Consider the following 20,020-nt stretch of genomic DNA (forward strand, 5'->3'; position numbering starts at 1 on the left):
GATTTGATGGTCATTTCATTTGGCGGTCTGGTTACGCACCTTTGCTCTCTATTTTCAGCCTCTCTTAACTACATACAAGTAAATGTACCCTTCAATAATTCAATTTTCAACCAACAACTATAAAATTTGAAATTTTTGAATTTTCTGTACTACATTCATTAGATAAGATAGTCTAGACTTGACTCTTAGATACCCTTTCGTTGGGAATAAGTTATTCTAGAATTTATTATTCCGGAATAAGTTATTTCATCATGTATTATGAGATAATTTATTCCATTACTAAAGAATAAATGGTGGGATAAAAGTTCCAGGACCGCCTAATACCTCCAACTATATACATGATAAAAAATAATCCTGCATTTTGTCCTTGAAATTATTATACCTTATAGCTCACGCCAAAGGACTACTATAATTGGGATCATTGCTTGCCAAAAAAACAAGAAAAAAGAAGAAGAGAAACATTAGTAGTTAGGGAACATAATCTTGACATATTTGATAAGTAGTTAAGTACTGATTTTGTATTCTATTGAAGACAAACATGTCCATTTGACTTGTAAAAATTTCAAAAACATATATAACAATGGTGAATAGTAGAATGGACAACACTAAAATAATGCAGTGGTTGTGCATGGCAGCTAAAAAGTCATAATCACACCACTTAAATTTCTATTTCTTTCTTCATTCTTGTATTTATTATTACTAATGTTTCTGAATTATATCTGTTTGTTTGGGTAGCTTTAAGTGCACTAATATATGTATTTATCAAGAATTACATAGGGTGTCCAACAACTATTGTATACATTCAAAATTTACAACTGATTAACCAATAAGGTGTCGTGGTGTAGTTGGTTATCACGTCAGTCTAACACACTGAAGGTCTCCGGTTCGAACCCGGGCGACGCCACTTTTTTTTAAAACTATATGTTGCATTTCTTTTTGAGAACCGTTTCAACATTTTCATCCAAATACATATATAATTGCTTATTTATAAAAAAAATAATGATAAAGCACTTAAAAGATTATTTTTCAAACGCTTAATGTTTATCAGCTATTTATGATCAATTAATCCAAACGAGTTCTAATTATATATGATGTATTCAAGGGTGTGATTTAGTGGTCAATAAAATAGTTGAGAACTGAAGTTCAAAACTGAATAGAGACAAATTACTAAGTGATTCTTCTTGTCTATCCTAGCATTGATAGACAGAGTTACTATCTGTTGCTGGTGGAAGATGGTACAAGGAAATGTGATGAAGAGATCACAATTCACATCTAAAGTTTGACACGAAATTTCACTCTAATACCTAAGAATAATAATAAGTCTTTGACATTGCCTCAAATACTTACGAAAGAGGCAATTCATATAACTTCCAAATTTCACTTACTATACAAACAAAATTGGTCACCTTAGCTTTTTGCTTGTAAGAATAGTGTGGATTCTCATCACAAACAAAAAAAAAGCTAACGTGGAAGCAAAAAAATAACACATACTCAACATGCAAAATATAGACCATCCACATGCCAAAACCAATAAAATTTCCTTAGCCACGTACTTAACATGCAACCCCTTTCAACCCCTTATAAAATTCACACTTTCTCTACAACATTAAAATACCACAACATCTTCTATTAAAAAAATAAAATAAAATATTATCGATCTCTTTAATTTTCACTATGGGTAAAGTAATAATATTTGGAGCAACATGTTTAGCCATACTTTTTATGGGAGTTACAGCTTCTAGCTTTCGTACTACAATTACCATAGCTGAAAACCCATGGGAACAAATGTCTCAACGTTGCCAAATGGAAATGCAAAGGGCACAGAACTTACGTTCTTGTGAAGAGTATTTAAGACAAAGTACAAAATTTACTGAAGAGGGAAGATATATGGATCAACAAAGCGGAGACTGGCGCCAATCATTCCCAAGGTATACATTCTTCCAATTTAATTACTACTAATATATACGAGTTTTTATACTTCTTCCGTGTGACAATAGTTGTCCATTATATTAAAAATAGTTGTCCAATTTGGAAAATCAAGAGATCATCTGACACATTTCTTAAAAATATTAAATTTAATAATTTTAAATGATAAAATAGTAATATTACTTCTATTATTTATTTTTTCTTAAAATCTGTATCAAGTCAATAGTGGACAACTATTGTTGGACAGATGGAGTATGAATTTTTATACTTCTTCCGTCCAACAATAGTTGTCCATTATACTAAATATAGTTGTTCAATAATACTTATCCAATTAGAAAATCAAGAGATAATTTACCTTTTGTGTCTATTTTTATCCTTGTTATTAAATACTATTTTTCAAATTAAAGCATAAAATTTAATAAAATCAATGGATAAAATAGCAATATTACTCATATTATTTATTGTTTCTTTCGGATGAAAAAAATAGGTTTGAGTGTTTTTTTCTTTACGAGTTACACAAATCCGATAGTTGATGGTTTATTCTATCCCTACTTTTTTCAAATTCTAAGGATTTTTAGAATACATCATTCAATATTCCAATATACTCCTTCCATCCAACAATAGTTCATTATACTAAAAATAAATGTCCAACAATACTTTTTCATTTTATAAAATTCATGACTAATTTTACACTAAATTACCCTTATCATTAATTATAGTCATTTTCCTATTACATTTTTCAAAGACATTGTATTTATTATATTCAAAGGGTGATATAGTAAAATTATTCTTAGTTTCTTAAGAGGTGTGTCAAGTCAATAGTGCACAACTATTGTTGGACAGAGAATATTATTCTTCTTGATATAAGACACCGTTGTTCCGATACATTGTTCAATATCCCGATACATTGCGTCACTATAATTTGATGAAAATGGACAGGTGCTGCGAGCAAATGGAACAGATGCAAGACGAGCAATGTCGGTGCGAGGGAATAAAACAAGTGATGCAGCAAGAGCAAGAGAGAGGAGAATTACAGGGTAGAGAAATGCGTGAGGCTTGTAAAACTGCACAGAGCCTTCCTGGTTTATGCCGCATGAGTCCTCACCAATGCCATAATATTCCAAATCCCACTTTCTTCTAAGTAATTATGAAATAGCAAGCTTTAGTTAGCTTGCTTTTTTATTTTGTAATAAAAATAAAATGACTAGTAAGTACCTACTGCTAGCTTAGTAGTAATGAATAATTAATCACCTTATTATGGTGCCTGTGTTGTGTTAACAAGGCAGTTTAATTTGGTGTACGTTTGTAATGTTTTTGAGTAAGTAATAATAATGATGTGCTAATTTCTATTTCCTTCTAAGTTAATTTGATCATCAATGAAATATTTTTGTATCTTGGTAGTTCATAAGCCATTCGTAAGCAAAGTGAACCTAATATTACCTCTGTTTCAATTTACATGACACAAAAAAAAAATTAGTACATTTTAGTTTCTGATTTTTTATATAACTATAGATTATTTCATTAAAGATACTGGGGGAATTTAGAAGTGAAATTATTTTCATTTTTTACGGGACTAGTTAAAAGAATATACGGGGACAAAAAGATTATGTTTTTAGGGGATTTAGGCATCATTTTTTTTTTTTGTACTTTCTAAAAAATTATATTTATTTTTCATTATACTTTTTGTTATATTTACCTCTATTCTCCAATTTTGCGATATATTTGCTCTTGAATAGTTATATTTTATATCTCTACTTTTGTTATTTTACATGATGTTTACGTGGTAATATATATATATATATATATAATATATATCCATTTAAAATTTCTTCCTAACTTAACTATTATATCCATCTATCCATCTAACCCATAAAACCTAAATTCCTAATGCATCTTTCATCGTTATTTTCTCCTATGACGCTGGATATATCGATGTAGGCATATATTAGGGACATGAAATTTAACCGTCCAAAGATAAATATGTGTACAAAATTGCATATACAGACAAATATATCAAATATACTAAATAGTTTTGTTGAGTTATTTTATGAGGATTTGACTTTTAAATAATTAAAGACTAATTTTTTATTTTCAATATCTAAATATATTTTTTAAAAATTTACTGAAAAAATAATAAATTAATAAATCAATTTAATACTATTATATCGGCAAAATATTTTTTAAAGGATTATATAGTAATTGATAATGGCATATTGGCTTGCGATGGTGCTTAATTGCTTATTATGAGTCTCAATTAGGGATAACATTAGTGTTTTGTGGCTGATAGTAATAATTACTATAGTTGGTGGTTATATATATGGATGATGGTAGTTTATATTTATAATAGTGGTAGTAGTTATAGCAGTTAATGAATGAAGTGAACCATTATTCAGATTTATTAAGTGATTATAATATAAACAAAATAAATATACCTAATAGTTAAAATTCAAATCTAAAGAAAATGCTCAATAATTAAAATATGAATAATTAAACTAAGAGTGAAAGGGGAACAAGGGAATGCTCCTCCATTGTTTCCAGTGTTCAGTAACGGTTCAATTCGCTAGTGATAGTGTCTGTTTTGAAGTTCAGTTTGACAAAGAAATTTGTAATGGTTCAATCTGTTAGTGATATTGTCTGCTTTGGATCTAAATCTGACAACTTTAAAAAGTGTCACTATTAAATAATGTCTGCTTATTTATATATACACTATCTCTTTTGTATTTTTAATGTGAAACTTATTATTTTAAGTTGGGGTGTTACAAAACCATCGTAAGCAAATAACAACATTTTCTCTATATATAGCTCCAAAATCAGTTTCTAATTTCCAAACAAACCAATTGATATATATATCTTTTGTAAGAGTGTTATTTGATAATCTTTTCATCTTTTCACTTACGTGGAAGCAATCAGGGGCGCATCTATGTTAATAATATCGTATATAAGTAAAATGATATATAAAGTGATTAAATAACACATTTTGGACATTTTTAAGAGAACAAGGTATTGTTGCCCAGTGATGTTACAGACCTTGAGGCTTGAAAGAGCCAATGCTTAGGAATTAGGATGCTCACGTGAAATTTTTGACTCCGCCACCACGGAATGGTTCACTCCTGGCTCTGCCACTAAAAGCAGAAAGGAAGATAAAAACATAACAACATGCAGAAGAAGACACCATATATCCACCTGCCAAAACCTATAAATTTCCCCAGCCACGTACTTAACATGCAACCCTTTTAATCCCCTATAAATTCAGTGCATTTCCATAGAACAAACATCTCACATCTTTTCATTAATCATCATAATAATAAAAAAGAGAAGTATTTAACTAAAATCATGGGTAGAATTATGATTGTTGGCGGAGCCATTTCTTTAGCCATCCTTTTTATGGCAGCCACAGTTTGTAGCTCACGTATCATGACCATCACCATTGCTGAAGATGCTCTTAACCCTCAGACTCAAAGTTGCCAGCAGCAATTTCAGCAGGTTCTCTTTTATTTTATCTGAATTTCTATCGTAATACTTTTCGCTTTTCGAGATTTAAACATAAAAAATTTAAGTTTGATCGGTAATTTACGCATAAAATCTTCAATTAATCAAATATAAACTTATCTGAATTTAAATTTCAAAATTTGAAATATATCACATAAATTGGGGACGAAAAGAGTAATAAAGAACGTTTCTTTTTTAAAGTAATTTTTCAATTCTGCACTTGCAATTTTTAAGATCATAGATTATGAAATTAAGGTCATTTTGGTAATTTACAATAAATTCTATTTTTTTTCTTAAAACTTTCATGTCAAATTAAAATAGGAAGAATAATGATTTTTTAAAATATTCCGTAGGAGTAAACACTTTTTAAAAAAAATTATTTATCTTATTTTCTTTTTAGTGTTCCCTTTTGCAAAAGAACGACAACTCAATTTCACGTGACAGTTTTAACCTCAAAAATTAAAGAATATTTTGGTTTAACGAAAGAACACAAACTCTTTAATTTTAATTTTTACATGATATTTTTAATCACAATTACAAGATCAAAACAATATTTGGATATATTCTATATGGAGTAAATATCCGACAAACCAAAATCAGACAAACATAAGTAATATTCATTCCGTTTCAATTTATGTGACAGTTTTTTAATTTTGAGATTCAAACAAATCTATTTTTATCATAATTTTTTTATATATCTTTAAATAAATTGTTTGACTTATACAATTTTTTATGATTTATAAATATATATATATTAAATTTCATTTCTATGCCCAAATTTCGATTAAATTTAAATGGTTTGATTCTCGAAAAATGAAAAGGGTCACGCGTACAAAGGAAGGAAGAAATATTTACTCTATCGTCGAATTCCATCACCCTCACATGTATTGAAATGGAAGTAATATTTATTTTTTATTTTGTCATTGTGTTAATTAACAATACAGGCACAGCAGCTGCGTTCGTGCCAGCAGTTTCTAAGGCAGAGGTCCCAATATGATGAGGACCAACAAATCCCTCGTGAGGTTCAACAATGTTGCAATCAGCTTGAACAGATACAAGACCCACAGTGCCGTTGCGAGGGTCTAATGAAAGTGGTTCAAAACGAGGAACAAACAGGGCAAGTTCAAGGAAGACAAAGGCAGCAAATGCTTCAAACTGCACAAAATTTGCCTGGTTTATGTAGACTTAGCCCACAACGATGTGAGATCCAAACTGTTCGCAGCTTCTTTTAAGCCTGCGTCTACTAGTTTTCGCTTTTAAATAAATGATCTAGTTGTTGTAAAACTCGATCGTAGTAATAAAAAATAAAATCACACCTTCTGGTGTGATTTTTCTCACATTGCACTGTTGCTTATACCAGTGAATAAGATCGTTCTGTTAACTTTGGGTATTTGAGGATAATAATTGCATTAAGTAGAAAAATGTATATTTTTGCTACCTTTCTTAACATAAAGAATTATATAGATCCAATACAAATAGTATAGAGATTTACAATAGATAATCCATACCACAAATTACAAAACCAACAATCACTATACATATAAAAGTAATACTCATAATAGTAGCATATGAACAATATGTTTTTTTTGTCTATATGTAAAAAGAAAGACAGAATCACATAAAGCTCTTCAGTTAATTTTAACAACTCCATCTTGATGTACGCAAACAGCTTAAATAACGACACCAATCGCAATGCTCATTTGCCTTCACACCTCTAAATAACATCACCAATCCCACTGTGAATCTGTAGAAATTTTTAAAGGGAAAAAAACTAAATTATTGACTCGAAATATACACTCACGATGTATGACCTTACTAGAAGTCACGTTAACTGAACTGTCAGTGTATATGACTTAAATCCTTCTAACATATATACATTATTGCTATAGACACAAAAAGAATGAAACGGATATGCAAGATTTTATATAGCGTGATCTCAACTAGTTGGATATATATATTTATAGCAAGTCAACACTCATAGTTGCAAAGGAGTAGTGGGTGACATGTTCTTAGAACTAATTGACTTAGAATTCTAAATCCGTCTCTGTATGCAGAGAGCATAGTTAGTGTACTCAACGTCTTATCCTGATCGACGAATAATTTACCAACCGTTCTAACTTATTTTTTAGATGCTGTTGTAAGGCAAATGTAGGATTAGGCGTAGTAGTGATAGAGCTTACCCGACAATCAACAAAATCGAGGCAATCAGCAGGAGGACGTATTGGTAAGCTTTGAACTTGGACTTGAGGCGACCTTCAGTTGGAAGATGTTGCCTTTCGAGCCAACCAAACTGAGGTCGTAGTAGCAGAACAAAGCCAAGAAGGAAACCACTCAGGAAACCTCCAATATGGGCATAGTTATCGACGTGAGGAAGAAGACCAACAGCTAAGTTAATTGCGATGATGATAATGAGAGTGATAAGAGCTGCAGCCTGTACAAATGAGGTTAATTAGTACCCGAATTCAGTACTTACAACGTGTTAATAAAACGAATAACCTCCTCAACATGGGAAAGAACACAAATAATAATAATAATTAAAAAAACAGTAGAATAGCAGAGTTTATACCTTATTAGTATATATACTCCAGTTAGTAAGCAGCTCCGATAACATTGCTCCGAGAAGTCCAAATAGAGCACCAGAAGCTCCAACGGAGATGCTACGTTGAATGAAAAGGCAAGAAAGAACACTCCCACCAATTCCTGACAAAAGGTAGATAATCCCTACCCGGACTGCACGTAACATTAGAGAATGGTAAGTAATAGAAGACAAAAATATAAGAACAAAAGGTGAATTAAGACACTAGTCAGCTCAAGGTTAAGAAAATTGAAGGCGGAGTTATATTTCAGAAAGAAGTGACTGAAATTGTTGATGTTAAATTGCAAGTAAAAACAGTACTTCTGTTTCAGCAGATGACCTGCAATGACAAACGGAGCCGAGGAAGCTAGACACGGGCACAATTTAGAGGGAAGTAGAATGGGTTGCTTAGGCATAAAAAAACATTTGTTGTGTAATAGTTATCCAAAAGCACATGAATAAAGATTTGAGGGCACAGGGATGAGAACTGTACCAAATCCAAACTGCTGCTCAAGGCGAATTCCAATGAATACCAAACTTAACATGTTGGCAAGCAGATGAACAACACCAGCATGTAACCAGATACAAGTGAAAAGCCTCCAGCCCTGATGTCCGTGCACTACTTTATCCCATTCTAGAGCTCCCAAATTTTGTAGTCTGCACAAGAACAAGAAAGAATGAATATATAGTAGCTCATTTATCTATCTTCCATTTTTTTCTGTCAGTTACTATTTCATTTTATTTTATCTTTCCAATATAAGTGACATCAGTGTGTGGCATAGCAGTAAGAAGGACGTTTGCAATAGCACATTCACCCATTTAGCTCCAGAAGACTTGATACTCAAATGGAACCAATATAGCAACAACTAATGCATCACAACCGCTATCCCAAGGGATCTACTTATCTCCAAAATGCCCAGAAAAAAAAAGGCTATCCAATTCCCTCCATGAACACAAACACTCTTAAGATGGCGGAAGGGTATTCTCCATTAGAGATTGCTGTTAAGTTTCCGCCAAAAGCACTCTCTTAAATGTGCCTAATTTTGTAAAATTTTACCAAGGGGTTGATAAATGTTCATCCATCTAACTGTCAGCTAGTTCACATCTCTGACAATGGAAAAAGGTTTAGAGAGAAAATGTGTCATAATTTAGTAGCAAATTTTCTACTATTTCGTTTGTCTGATGTTTGGAAGAACTAGCCATTACCCAAATGCAAATCCCATTTGAATGTGGTGATTTGAAATCCAAACCTAAAAAGCATTCCAAACCTGTTTACAAACTGAGATGACAAATTACAAGTGCGCATATTAGACAAAGCTAAACCTATGTGTTATCCAAAATAGTTTTTTTTGTGTACATATAGATGCCTCACTTTCATTGAAGAAGTTACAGCAATATACAGCTTACATCCCATTCTTGTGATACTATCATGTTTATTGCCATCATTTGAAATTGAGCTTTTGACTACATCTATTACCTAATACCTCCAGCATATCTTGCCTGGATTTCCATATAAGTGTGGGTTCATTATGTCAGCAGAAGTCCAAACAGCATGATAATAATGAGGATTCATTAATCGAAGCAAACTTTCAAGACGTTACAACCAATATATGCAACTTGAATGGTCGAACAAGCATTAGCATTAAGAGGTTAAAAGGCAATCAAAATATTGTTGATCTAGCAACAACATCATTGCAACATTACAAAGGAAACAATCCTAGAATAATACTAAAAGGCTCCAAATAAACTCAATTAGGAGCTACGAAGCAAATTTAGATGTCAAAAAGCATGCTTGAGACAAGAGTGTTAAACATTAGAAGAGCTGATTAGCAATTAAGCTGGCAATATTGCACTCTTCAAACTATGCTTGGCCTCCTAAGAGCCCCAATTTTAAAACCTTATAACAATATCAGATGATTGAAGGGGCAAACAGAAATATTAGAAACTCTCATCAGACGGGTGAATGCATTGTAGGAGTTATGGTTCGTTTAAATCCAGTAATTTTAGCTCAGACTAATACGTGTTAAGAAAAACCATTAAATAAGTTTGTGTAATAGATTTCATACCCTATAAATCACTTTTGCCAGATGAAATGTCTTTGTTTAAACAAGACAAGAAACACAACAAAGTAATTGATTAAAGAAATTGAATCACAAATCAGGCACAAATTAATCCAAGATAGTTAGTGTTTTACCAAAACCCAAGAATATTTCCTTTTATGAATTTAATGTAATCAACTCAAAGGCCTCTCAATCCCACAAAGGTATTTCCTTTTATCGGAAACAACCTCTCTACCCCACAAAGGTATTTCCTTTTAGCGGAAACAACCTCTCTACCCCACAAAGGTATTTCCTTTTATCGGAAACAACCTCTCTACCCGACAAAGGTATTTCCTTTTATCGGATACAGCCTCTCTACCCCACAAAGGAATTTCCTTTTATCGTAAACAACCTCTCTATCCCACAAAGTTAGTGATACGGTCTGCATACATCTATGATCTAACCATCCCACACCCCACTTGTGAAATTACACTAGGTATGACATGTATGTTAAAAATTCAATCTTTTTCCTTTTCTTGAGAGGATTAGCTGACATACAAAACCATAGAAATCAAGAATCCATATTACCCCACTAAACCTACATCAAATAAGGAAGAACCTTCATCCTCCATAAGTTATACTACATAACAATCAACACAATCAAATCAGACAGGCAAATAAACATCAAAATCCATAAAAAGAACAATCATTACAAAAACTAGATCAAAAAAGGTTTAAACTTTACGTGGATGAAGAGGGTCCAAAAAGTGGATTATCTTGAAGAGGTTGAAAAGAAAGCCTCCCAAGAAACCTGGCAACACACTGGCGTCGTCCACCACTGCCAAAATTATTGATATTACTTGGGCAATTGTTTACAAACATGACGACAATAAACATAGCTACATTGGCTACAACAATCATAGGGACTAGCCAAGAAGTCCACTGTGATTCAGAATTTTCCATATAATAAGGTGCTGCTGTTGTGGGGGGTGGTTGGTAACTCCCATTTCTTGGTTTTGCTCCACCTTCCCTCTCCAGATCTCTATTACCCATCATTCTTGATTTCAGAAAAACTGAACAAATTCAAGAATTTCTTTGAAGTGGATTTATATTGTGGGGGTGGGTGGGGTAGGAGGGGGGGGGGGGGGGGGGTGAAGTAGCTTGGAAGCAGAGATGAAGAAGGCTTTAGAACTGAATTTTCAAGAATTGGGGAAGAATTAAAACTGAAAAAGAGAGGATTTTTAGGGGTTGTGAGGAGTTTTTTTTAACAGCTAACAAGTATCTTTCAGACAGGAAAACGCGGTGAAGGATTTGTTTGCTTTTTCTCTGTTATTTAAGTTTGGTAGAACAAGGAGAGACTCATTGTCTATTGGATATGGATACATAATCTCGAAAGTCAACGTTAGAGTCTGACTAAATATGAATCATGTAATATAAAATTTATTTTATGAATAACGCTCTAATAAGATTTTTTTGATAGTCAAAGTTCAAATTCGAGACTTCTTATTGAGAGTGGATATGGATATATCTATATACCCAAAAAGGTTAAGGAATTTATACAATTTTTCTTTTCACTTTTTCCTTTTCAACAACCAAAAAAATGGTAGGGTCTTTTATGTAGGCATTTTGTTCATACATTAAATCGAAAATTTGAGATTTTTGTTTTTAATAATAATGGAGTAATGTTTCGAAAATAATTTTGAAAAAAAAAAAAGGCAAAGGAAAAGGTTCTATGTTTAAACGGTTCTCAAGAACAAAAATTCTTTATCTCATAAGAAAATTAATTCTTAGTGTAATTTAATACATTAATTTATTAAATTATTTGAGATAAATTTTACATATTTGAAGATACATAAAAGGGTATTGTAAAATGTAAATAAATATAGTTCTTTTAAAAGTTTTATAAAATATTTAAAATGAATGTAGGAGATTTTCCTTTTCTGGGAATTTTTTTATTTTTGGGGATGAACAACAAAAAGATGATAATATAGCTTATTATATCAATTATCAAAGATAAAGATAATGATATTTTTAGAAGGTTGTTTTTCTTGTAATATTGATATTGTCTTTTTTCACACTTAGAGTAAACAATAATTTTCGGAAATGTTTTATTTAAATGATATTATACTTTTATCAGCATCTTTATGTAAATAACAATTTCATATATGAGTAATCAATATAGGTAGCGAATAAATGAGTGAAATTCTTTTATTCTTTAACTAGAAATCTCAAGATTGCCATATAAATAGATTGATTGAGTCTCAATATAATATATGAGAAATTTAATTATCAAACCTAAGAATTATCACCCGCATGACCAAAGTTCAAGTTAGTTGGAACATTAAAATAAAAGTTTTACTTAGAAAATTGACAAAGTATAGTTGTACTTCTTGCAGTATGAAACTACAATATTCTTGACTTTAATCTCTCAATTTTCACATTTCCAAAATAATTATATTCTGCATTTATTGGAAATCCATTTCCCTTGTTTATATATACAAACAAACACAAACCATGTTTTTTGTTTGTAAATGTGAATACAAAGACAAATAACTAAATAAAAATACATATATTGACAATTTGAAGATTGGGCCAAGCTTTTGATAGCTAAGTTCTACCTAAGATAGTTGGTATTTTGTTTTCACCACATATGTCAATTGTCATGTCATAACATAATATATTTTGTTGAATATATGAACCCATTTAATCAGTGTTCTTACTTCGAATTATAATGAGAATACATAATTAGTCGCGATATTTTCATGAAAATAATTCAGATCAAATACTTTTTTTTTTCTATAGAACGAAACATATGATAGAATATGAAAAAAAACATTTTTATAAATTAAAATATTTCCTAAGAAAAAGAAATATGACTTTTTAATCTGTATACCTGGTATGTATTCAGAATTCTCTAGTGTGAAGCAAATATAATTTAGACCAGCATTATCTTTTTTCTTATTGAGCTATCCTTTCCAAAAAGGGAAATATGATGACTATATATGGTTGATTAATTGTTGAACTACTGGCTTTCAAAACAATAAGAGAAGTATTTAAAACACTCTAAATTTAACGTAAATTATTAGTTTCATCCTCAAAATTATTGACAGCCTTAAAAATACCCCTCTACTTGACTAACTGAACTTAATCTTGCCACATGAGCGAAATGCACCTCTAAATTCTAGCCAAGTTTAGGAGTTTTTTAACACTTCTTTCGACTTTTTATTCAGAGTCTCACACTCTTACAAGAGTTTGAGACCACTTGTTATACCATGTGGCCAGAGGCGAATCTAGGATTTTTCGAACATGGGTGCACCAAGTAAAATGTATTGAAGCGAGAATTGATCCTTAATCCTCAAGGTCAAAAGCTCAACATTTAACCATGTGGACCATTTAAACTTCTTGTAGTACGGGTGCAAGAATATAATATTATACAAAATCTTAAAAAATATACATATAAAATATCTAATTTTACGAAGAGACCACGGGTGCGGGTGCCCTATTTTTTGGCTATAAATTCGCCACTGCATGTGGCAGATCGGGGGGAGGGGGAGAGTATTTAAGTTGAGTTAATCAAGTAATGTTTTTAAGACTGTAAATAATTCAGAAATAAAACTAATAATTCACGCTAAAAATTCAATAATGTTTTCAATACTTCTCTCCAACAATAATAATAATAAGAAAAATGGCACAAGAAGAAATCGTATTCATTTTCTTTTCTTCTACTAACTAAAAAGTCAGAATCATTGAATGTTGCATGTGTTATCGCTAGAGTTTTCTAAATTAGTTGTTTAGTTAATAAGAGGAGTTTAATAGTTAATTTAGTATAATATTTAATTTCTTACTTTTAGTAATAGTCTAAAAATATTTTAGTTGTAAGACAAGTCTACTGCTTTATTTACGTGCCTATATGAAGTTATATAGACTTATGACTGATAAAAATTACTCCATCCGTTTCATATTAATTCATCACTTTTTTTTTGTATAATACTCAGATAATTATAAATAAATAGATAATTTTACTAATTCACCCTTAAGAAACTTCTTATTAATTTTACAAATAAATGTGAACACTTTAAAAAATAATTGATTGCAAGACTAATATAGAAAAAAATTGAAGTAATATTTTCTTGATTTAGTAAGGTCAATAATTAATATGTAATAACTAATTTTTTATATAATAATCAACTAATATGAAACGGAAGGAATATATGAGATATATTTTCTACTTTACGGTTTACATTTCTGATTTTGATATTTTCAAAGATCATATAAAATCGTATCTGTCTTTAACTTATCAATCATCCATAACCTACCCATTTATTTCTCTTTCTTTTTTTTTATCGAAGAATCATAGATTAAAAAGGGTGGGGATTAGGTGATCAAGAATGGTAACAGCATGAATTTATTAACAACAATTTTCAATTATATTTAAACAGAAAACAAACTGAAGCCAAGGAAATAACATAGTAATTTCGATATTTATTCTTAGTCAACGATAGAAATGTGTAACAATGTACGGAAAAAAAACGTACCATTTGACTCTTAAATACTCCCGCGCTTCAATTAATTTGTCCTATCTTAACTTTAAAATTTTATATTCTCAAATTAAAAAAGTATATAGAATACATCAAAATATCATTTGATTTTATAATCTTAAACATGTTATGTAAAAAATTAATATTAAAAAATTAACAACTACTTCATCCATTTCATATTAATTGAATTGTTGAGACATTTTTCATTTTTCAAATTAACTTAATTGTTCAATTTTCAAAACTATTTTTAGAATATTCTTTCAATTTTACCCTTCATTAGTTAGTATTGAAATTAGTTATTAATTAATGTTTAGTTATTTTAATCATAAATTTGACAATAATTAATAAGGGTAAAAATGGAAAGTTATACTTAATTTATGTCTTAATCTTTTTTCTTAAAGGATGTGAAACACCTTAACAATTTAATTAATATGAAATGGAGGGAGTAAAAAAAAAGACAAATAAAGTAAAACACGCAATTATAAATTTATTTATGAATATATTTTATTAAAACACATTATGAAAGGACACCTCGTGTAAAAGCAATTATTGTCATTTGTCATGATGATATTTTCTCATTGGGAGTACACGTACTAGACACGGAGCATCGCAACTTAGGTAATTGATTTATGACACGACAAAAATAATTAAATTAATGGACCTACCAACTTCTACCAAATCTTTTAAAGCATATTTTAAATATATGCTAAAAAAAAATCACACTTAATAAGTATTTGCACCACACTAAACGACAAAAATCGAAGAACTTGTATCGTAAGTCACAAATTCAAACCCCTCATTAAACAATATGGCTTATGTTTGTGACTAGACTAAAAGCTGTGAGCCTATAATATGCATCAAACTCACACATCACGTGTCGTCGACTCGTACCACTAGAGAGCAAATCTCAATGAGGATGTTGAACTACTAAACAGAGACTTTTTTCTTAATCCGCTTATACCAATCAAAAAAAGAAAGATATAGTCCTTCTCTAACACGTTCATTCATAGAGTAGAGTTAAAAGGCTGCCTTTGCACATTTGTAGAATTGAAATGCATAATGGTTCAACAACCATTTTCCTCATTGCAGTATTAACTTTGCAATTCGACAGGCAAACACTTGCCATAAAATGCTAGCTATTTTCAAGAAAAGTAAGGAATGCGCGATAAAATGGAAGACCATCGAGGACTCATCTCAATTGACCAGAAACTTCAATGCCTGTCTCATCATGCAGCCTTAGCTGTTTCTCGAACCAATGATAGTTTAGCCAGCAGACCACACATCTGGAGATATGAACCAACCCCATCGCAGATCCTCATGTGGGCAAAACCAGTTTCCTGTTATCCCAGCAGAAATATATAAATGGTGCTAAACAAAAGACTGCTTATGAAGATTTAAGTTTTCAGAACTAATATAGGCAAACCTTCAAGAACTCCAGCTTTACATATTCTGCCATATCATAGTTCTTTATAATTCGGAAGAGGGTTGTGATAATGTCAGTGGGGGAATATCCCAGGTCATACAGTGCCTTTAGACCGGCACATGCATCATCAAATTTTCCTTCAAGGACATTCCGCACCATATTCTTCACATGCAACGGATGAGGTTGGTCACAAACCTAGCATTCAGCAAGAGTGAATGGAATCATCAGGGTGGAATCTGTCAAAGGATGGAATTATTATACAAAAGAGATATGTGAGCCTTACAACCTTGAAAACATTCTCTTGGTTGACAAAACCAAATCCACTGTGTGTTGCTTGTAAGTTATTTAAGCCTTGTCTCATATCTCCATCAGCAGTAAATATAATAGCTTCAAGACCTTCAGGTACATAAGCAACCTGCAAGAGGTAGCATCTCCGTAGCATGAATCTCTTCCCTCCCTTTCACCAATATATTTCCGCAAACAATTTGGTAAAAACACAGTGACCGCATATTGAAGTGATTAGAGTAAGTGATGAAACTTCCCCAATGCTGGTGAGGCTGAAGGGATATATACCCTTGAGCTCATAATCTTGGTTAGACATTTCTTAAAGACAACATAAATACCAAGATACTCCTTAAACAAACTAATTAGCAAACAAAGGCATGAAATTTTGCAGAACTGCTGGGAGGTTCATTGTGCTGCAACAGATTAAGGTTTAATAACATGGTACCTGCCTCATTGTGCAGACAATTTTTTTTTATTAAACACAAGGATCAAAAGAAACCACTAAGAAAAACACTAAAAAATAGCATGTATGTCAAGGATTAAGTTTGCTAGTACCTTTTCTGCTGCAACTACAGCCATAAGGCGTCCAAGGATCTCTTGGTCAGATAATCTTGCAAATCGGACCAGGGCACATCTACTTTGAATAGGCTCGATAATCTTAGAAGAAGTATTGCAGGCAAGAGCAAAGCGAGTGGAGTTCGAATATATTTCCATTGTCCTCCTCAGTGCTTGCTGAGCTCCAGATGTCATGCTAAAAATTCATTGAACATGGCAATAAAATTCCCACACCCAAAGTGAAAACAAAAATGATTGAGCTACTGCAGAAAATGCAGGTCAATAGATAGTTTACTATCCCTGAGAATCAATCAAATTGATAGCAATAGTGCGGAAGAGATAGAAATATGAACAGTTTCTTTTTTCATATGACTTCAACCTCTCAGCAAACAAATGATGTCTAAAATTTAAAGGAGAACTTCGAACCTGTCAGCCTCATCCAAAATAATTATTTTGTGCCGACCAGGGGGTAGAGTAACTTTCTTCTGAGCAAACATCTTGATTTTGTTTCTAACAACATCAATGCCTCTGCACAAGAAACATTAAAGCTTCTAAGCATTTTATAGAAGCAAGAACTAATCATGTGAAACAAAGAGTTTATTATATCTAATCAAGTACTCAATACCTACCTATCATCTGATGCATTTAGCTCCAACACAGCCTCCTTATAGTTTGGTCCCAAAAGCTCATGAGCAAGAGCCAATATACTAGTGGTTTTGCCAGTACCCGGAGGACCCTGCAGGAGTTTTATATAGAATTGAATATCCAGCATGAAGAAACCATGCGCAAAATCTTTTAGAGATGTATCATTTCTTCTCTTTCATGGATTGGACTAGACAAACATGTGAAAAGTAACATTTGTTTGACATGATTTTCAAGAACTTTCCAGTGAACGACATCCTGTAAAGTCTTGTCCACCTTTGTGTTTATCCTAATATACTTACTCGAACCAAGTTTTTAATTTAGCTCCACTACTGCTATGAGCAAACTGCTTTTGCCAAGTTAATGTAACAACAAATGGACAAACATTTTGGTGGCTGAAAGTCCTAAATTAGATGTGCATTCGAGTAAAAATGATCAACTTCCAGGAAAACTAGCAATAACTACTTTGTTTTTACACATTCTCATCAATCAACACACTGAAACTAACCAATCAAATTTTACTCAAGGATCCAATTCAAGATTCATCAATAACAAGATTGTATTTGAAACTGGAAGTCCATTATCCCACAAAATAGAGCATGCACAAGAGGTAATAGAATCCGCATCCAACATCTGGCATAAGCACACCTCAAACATAGAGTGCATACTTTTGCAGATATATATACATGCAACTGTAGAAGTCTGGCTACTGAGCAAGGACAATTAAGATTTTCATGACAAAAGGAATCAAAAATGGTTCATATTCAGGACTTATTGACCGCAGGAGAATAAATCTGATATTGTAGTAGTAGATCTACAATCTAACAAAAGTAAGAACATTGAATGGAGCTTTTGAGCCCTGATAAGCTTCCATGGCCACTTCTGAAGCACTGAACTTTCTCGAACAATTTTTGATAGCATGACTTGCTAGAAAAAAAACCATTTCCCACTAGGCCCCCAAGAAAATATACTCCTCCCTCTCAGGTTGAGTATCTCCACAACCATTTCATGATTAGACTTTGATTATGGAGCTCATATTTAAATAAATTATTACCCTCAAACCCATAAAATAAAGTTTTATAACATCCAATGAAGCAAAAATTAGAACTTCTCTTCATTTTACATAATCTTGATATATTAATAGCTTCTGACATATTTCAAGCTTGTGAATAACTCAGCAAGCAATTATTAGCGACATGTTTCTATTTTACTTTTTGACAACCCAAATCTAGAACCCATTATAGAAGAGGTCTACGCACTCTACTACTCTCTGCAGTAAACCACAAACCTCACAATAGTTTATTCATTAACCATACATGGAACAAAAAGTTAGTTTTTTTTTTCCTTCACTTGGCATAAAGTTACATATAGTAATAGCATCCAACACAGTTCAAGCTTGTTAGGAACACCGCATGAAAGGTCTTAATACTTTTTTCATTTTCTTTTCTATAACCAGCGAAATCAATAAGCATTACAAGCAGGGTCTATCTCTCAACAGTAAAACTCAAAGCCAGAAAATAAAGTTTCTCATTATCCACAAAAAGTTGGTCTTTTTTTTGTAACAGAAATACTCAACAATGCTATATCTGCAAAATACTTCAATCCCAGAAGGTAAAGTTTCTTATTTTTCACAAATGGGACAACAAAATAAGAAAAATGGTAGCAAATTGAGAAGCACCATTAAAATTTGGAAAGCTGGGTGTACAAATCTCAACACTAAACCTCAAACCCAGAAAATAAAGTTCGTTATTACCCATAAATTGAGCAAAAAACCAGTCCTTTTTGTAACAGAAATACTTAACAATGCACAGTAGCTGAGTTTACTAATCTCAACACTAAACCTCAAACCTAGAAAAAAAAAAGTTTCTCATTATCCACAAAATTAAACAAAAAGTTAGTCTTTTTTTGTAACAGAAATACTTAACAATGCTATATATGGAAAATACCTCAACCCCAGAAGCTAAAATTTCTTATTTTTCACAAATGGGGCAACAAAAAACTGAAAAACTCAGTAGCGAAATTGGGGAAATTTCTTACGGCTAAGATAAGATTGGGCATGTTTCCATCACGAGCAATAACTTGAAGCCTGGAAACAGCATCTTCATTGCCGACGATGTCGGATACTTTGGTGGGTCGGAACTTCTCAACCCAAGGAATTTCTGGTCCAGATGATGTCGAAGAAGAAGATGCCATTTCTCAACTCCAAGAGAAAAAAAGCCCTTCCTAAAACCCTTCTATTGCAACTTCAAATTGGAGGGAAATAGGCCAATAGCCAAAGGGTATACTTGGAACTATTTTTCCTTTTTAAAAGACAATTAAGGATATATAAACTAGATATGAGACCCCGTGCCAGCACGGGGCCCAATATATGTTACTGTTTCTGTTTTAATTTATGTGGTACATATGAAATTTGAAATTAATCAATTTTTTAGTATGTTTTTATATATTTTAAGTTGCTAATTATTTGTATTTAGAGTATGTTTTACGTAAATATATTAGAAATCACAATAATTAACAAGTTAATAAAAAAATAAAAAAGTAAAAAAAA

The 20,020-nt window shown here is 31.8% G+C and overlaps 4 protein-coding genes and 1 non-coding gene across 5 annotated transcripts; 3 read left to right on the forward strand and 2 right to left on the reverse strand.

Moving 5' to 3' along the window:
• The first annotated feature begins 830 nt into the window (after positions 1 to 830).
• On the forward strand, positions 831 to 904 carry TRNAV-AAC (transfer RNA valine (anticodon AAC)). Its single transcript has one exon. It is a non-coding gene; the product is annotated as a tRNA-Val (tRNA).
• Positions 905 to 1,613: 709 nt separating this feature from the next.
• On the forward strand, positions 1,614 to 3,258 carry LOC125842091 (2S seed storage albumin protein-like). Its single transcript, XM_049521296.1, has 2 exons — positions 1,614 to 1,928; positions 2,866 to 3,258. The coding sequence occupies exons 1-2, from the start codon at positions 1,675 to 1,677 to the stop codon at positions 3,065 to 3,067; spliced, it is 456 nt and encodes a 151-aa protein (XP_049377253.1). The 5' UTR covers positions 1,614 to 1,674; the 3' UTR covers positions 3,068 to 3,258.
• A 1,871-nt stretch (positions 3,259 to 5,129) lies between these two features.
• Positions 5,130 to 6,751, forward strand: LOC125842438 (2S seed storage albumin protein-like). Its single transcript, XM_049521731.1, has 2 exons — positions 5,130 to 5,409; positions 6,360 to 6,751. Exons 1-2 carry the CDS (start codon positions 5,260 to 5,262, stop codon positions 6,645 to 6,647), a joined length of 438 nt encoding a protein of 145 aa, XP_049377688.1. The 5' UTR covers positions 5,130 to 5,259; the 3' UTR covers positions 6,648 to 6,751.
• Positions 6,752 to 6,892: 141 nt separating this feature from the next.
• On the reverse strand, positions 6,893 to 11,394 carry LOC125842041 (RHOMBOID-like protein 2). Its single transcript, XM_049521237.1, has 5 exons — positions 10,775 to 11,394; positions 8,484 to 8,647; positions 7,982 to 8,145; positions 7,596 to 7,846; positions 6,893 to 7,159 (listed from the first exon to the last, which is right to left on the reverse strand). Exons 1-5 carry the CDS (start codon positions 11,083 to 11,085, stop codon positions 7,054 to 7,056), a joined length of 996 nt encoding a protein of 331 aa, XP_049377194.1. The 5' UTR covers positions 11,086 to 11,394; the 3' UTR covers positions 6,893 to 7,053.
• Positions 11,395 to 15,548: 4,154 nt separating this feature from the next.
• Positions 15,549 to 19,733, reverse strand: LOC125842542 (replication factor C subunit 2). The gene is made up of 7 exons (XM_049521848.1): positions 19,510 to 19,733; positions 17,460 to 17,566; positions 17,257 to 17,358; positions 16,831 to 17,026; positions 16,277 to 16,405; positions 15,991 to 16,185; positions 15,549 to 15,904 (listed from the first exon to the last, which is right to left on the reverse strand). The coding sequence occupies exons 1-7, from the start codon at positions 19,663 to 19,665 to the stop codon at positions 15,794 to 15,796; spliced, it is 996 nt and encodes a 331-aa protein (XP_049377805.1). The 5' UTR covers positions 19,666 to 19,733; the 3' UTR covers positions 15,549 to 15,793.
• Positions 19,734 to 20,020: the final 287 nt, after the last annotated feature.

Source organism: Solanum stenotomum, chromosome 10 (assembly GCF_019186545.1).
Source record: "Solanum stenotomum isolate F172 chromosome 10, ASM1918654v1, whole genome shotgun sequence".
In the NCBI taxonomy this organism is placed as follows: Eukaryota; Viridiplantae; Streptophyta; class Magnoliopsida; order Solanales; family Solanaceae; genus Solanum; species Solanum stenotomum.